This window comes from Phodopus roborovskii, unplaced genomic scaffold, assembly GCF_943737965.1.
Source record: "Phodopus roborovskii unplaced genomic scaffold, PHOROB, whole genome shotgun sequence".
Lineage (NCBI taxonomy): Eukaryota > Metazoa > Chordata > Mammalia > Rodentia > Cricetidae > Phodopus > Phodopus roborovskii.
Window position 1 is genome coordinate 814,247 of NW_026125778.1, and position 3,322 is coordinate 817,568.

The 3,322-nt window shown below is 43.0% G+C and overlaps 1 protein-coding gene across 1 annotated transcript; it reads left to right on the top strand.

Moving 5' to 3' along the window:
* Window positions 1–602: 602 nt before the first annotated feature.
* Window positions 603–2,058, top strand: LOC127217648 (heat shock transcription factor, X-linked member 3-like). Its single transcript, XM_051178639.1, has 2 exons — window positions 603–1,040; window positions 1,462–2,058. The coding sequence occupies exons 1-2, from the start codon at window positions 603–605 to the stop codon at window positions 2,056–2,058; spliced, it is 1,035 nt and encodes a 344-aa protein (XP_051034596.1).
* The last annotated feature ends 1,264 nt before the right edge of the window (window positions 2,059–3,322 follow it).

Consider the following 3,322-nt stretch of genomic DNA (forward strand, 5'->3'; position numbering starts at 1 on the left):
CTTATTAGGATCTATATGAAGACACACAATCAACACCAGGAGCAGTTGGAAGAAACCAATGCAAGACTGAGATAGGGGTGAGGTGGGGCCCAAGTAAAAAGTAAAAGCAAGGATAGACCACTATGCCTAAGAAGTTCTATCATCTTGCAACCTATATATCTAAAGGACTCATGCTAATACCCAAGGTTGTACTAAGGGCTGGTCCTTGAGCAAAACAGTGAGAGTAGAAGCAACCATCCCCCATTTTGAAGATTAAGAGAGGCAAAGGTGCCTGTGCTTCTCAACACATACAGGATAGATTTCTCTGAGAATTTGAAGCACATATTTGCATAGGAAGGAGAAGAACTGGGGTCTTCCCACCTATCTATCCACTCACCACATATACTTGGCCTGGCATCCCTCTCTAAACTGACTGTGAGCTATCTTAGTGACATCACATGACAAACAAAGAGAATGATGACTTCAACAGATGTCTTTTGAGAATCTAGAACTTCATAGTCACTATTTATTGGGTGTTACTACTGGACCAAAGACACCTTGACTTGCTAGGACAGGGACTTGTGGTCTGCTGCTCAGAATATTCCTGGTGCTTGTGTAGCATCATGGCTAGCCAGAGTGTAGAGGAGGATTGTGAAACCAATGGAACCCCAGCTGTTGATGAAGAAGCTGAAAGTGAGGACATCCCTCATTCTTCACCTGATTCAAAAGTGGATTCAAGAGAGGCTTTGGTAATACAAGACCAAAGCCAACCTATAGCCAGTGAGGAAGATAACACTAACCTCCTCAGGCTGTCCTTCCCAAGAAAGCTCTGGGCCATTGTGCAGAATGATGAATTCAAGTCTGTGAAATGGACTGAGGAAGGAGACACCATAATGATTGAGGTAGACCTTTTCCAGAAAGAGATCCTTCACCTCAAGGGGGCAAAGAAGATTTTTGAAACAGACAGCTTAAAGAGTTTCATTCGCCAGCTCAACTTATATGGGTTCAGGAAGATAAGCAATGAGACCACTGTAGCTTCTGGAGAGAACAAGAAAATAATGGTAATATACTAAGTATTTTTGTCCTACTTTTAATAACAGAATCATACAAATTATCTCCCCAAATCATGTCAGTTCTTTACTTCCAAGGATAACTTTTAGCAGGAGATGTTATTCACCTAAAGGGTCAAAATGTAGACTTTGAATGTAATGCCTTTGTTCTCAAATTACATAAGGCCCACCTAAAAGTCTTCAGACAAGAATAGCTATGCTCTCTAGATAATGGTGCATGCACACACTCCTGCATGTGTGTGTGTGTGTTACAATCTTATATACTGTTTATTTTTAATGAGATCATGCTACAAGACATAAACATCCTTGCTAACTAAAGTTATTTTTTCATCACAACTAAGATACTGTGACTGGTGGTAGGAAGGGTTGTGGGGATCATCTCAAGGTAAGTAAAATATTCATTTTCTTTCAGATGTACCGCAACTTCAACTTTCAAAGAGATAAACCTGGGCTGTTTCAGTATATCTGGGGAAAAGAAGACCTAGGCAATCTTGCCAACAAAGCTACCTGTATACCCATTCCACTACAAGAGCCAACTTCAAAAAAAAAGAAGATGTTACCTACCAGATATTCTCCACGATTCTATCATAAACCTGAGGAAAACAGTGAAAAGTCCAAGAACAACTCCAATGACCAGGCACACAAAGGAAATCAGGGTTTTATATTCTCTTCTGTATGGGCTATGAAAGCTATTCCTCGATGTTCCCTACAAAATCAGCCTTCTGGGGAGTCATGTAGCACAACCGTGGAAGACACTTCTCGCAGTATTATGTATATGCCTCCAACTGCCCCTGGAGTCCAAGGAACAGAAGAAGTACCGTGTGCCAGCTCATCAGGGCACTCCATTTTGCATTCTATGATGTCTCTATACAACAATTGTTGTTCTGCCCTATTGTCTGCCCTCTCACAAAGGCCAACAAATGAATCCCCTGATGAAGAAGAACAGGAAGGCTCCTCAGAGTACATGCGTGTCATCTGTGAGCCCATAAAGAATAATCCTCACTTATGAACTCATGGGCCAATGAAAACTAGTAAAAAGAAAAGTGCTTTAAGGTTAAATTGAGTTTTGCTGTCAAAAAAGATAAATCTAATAATGGCAAATAAATAAACTAGGCTAGAGTCTGTACCATTCTATATCCTTGGCTTTCCCAACATTGTATTTACTTTGCCCCTTCATGAGAAGCAGCAATATTTTCATGCCCTCAGCAAAGTATTCTGCCTGGTAGGGTGGAGAGCAAGTCTGGGAAGATCTGCTCCCTCTCTTGACATTTGTCTACTGGCTACTGGTGTCACCTCATACTACTCAGGTATCTTGAAGCAGGAGATTCCATTCCCCCGGGGCCTGCACCCCATAGCAGATGTTGCCAGGAAGTATATGAGCACAAGCTGAAAGTCACTACCAAGCACCTGTTAGTCATATAAGCGCAACTTAAACTAGCTGCCTATCTGCAAAGAAATGAGCACTACTATGCCCTGGCCCCTGAAACACAGGCCATTCCTGAGCAATTGGTGGTGGTGGTGGGTGACTTTCTAACACATAAGGAAGACAGACATTAGAAACTTTGCAAAAAAAAAAAAAAACTTCTAAAATGCTACTACAACATCTAACCCTTCCTTAATCAACCAACCTCAAGAAATCAGAGTTAGATTTAGGACTTTTAAGAAAAGGAAAGACTCGGTGTGACCCACCCTTCCTTGCCTGGGGAAACTTCTCCAGAGAGCTCCTGCAGTGTGGAAGGACCTGATATTGTTGGGTTTCTCCATCAATTCTATTCATCACAGATTTGCCAGGGCATTGGTGTCGATTCGGTGCCTGGCCCCAGGCTTGACACCTGGTCCCCTGGATGCAGTCCATGTACTCACTGCCTGGGTTTCCACAGAAACAATGACATGGGAAAGCACATACAGGGCCCCAGACATTAAACACTATTTATCTGTGCAATCCAGATGACAACAGGCAACCAGAAGAAGCTTTAGCACAAGAATCATCTTCTGGCAGTTTTCCTTTCCCCTAAAGGCCAAGGTACTTGAGGTTGTTTCAGCAAGGGCATGGAAGTACACCAGGAGGAATGTCCTCACTGCCATGCCCTTCATGAGTGCATAGCATTCTGTGTGGCTCAGGGAACAGCTCCTAGTGGGGGCCATGTCCAGCATGCCAATGGTGGCTCAGTGTTGCTTTGGCTTTAGGGTATGCACTGTGATGGTGAGTTGTGAGGGAAATATTTAGCTGCCATCTCAGGACCGTTATGTCCTCTCTCCAGAGTCCACAGTGG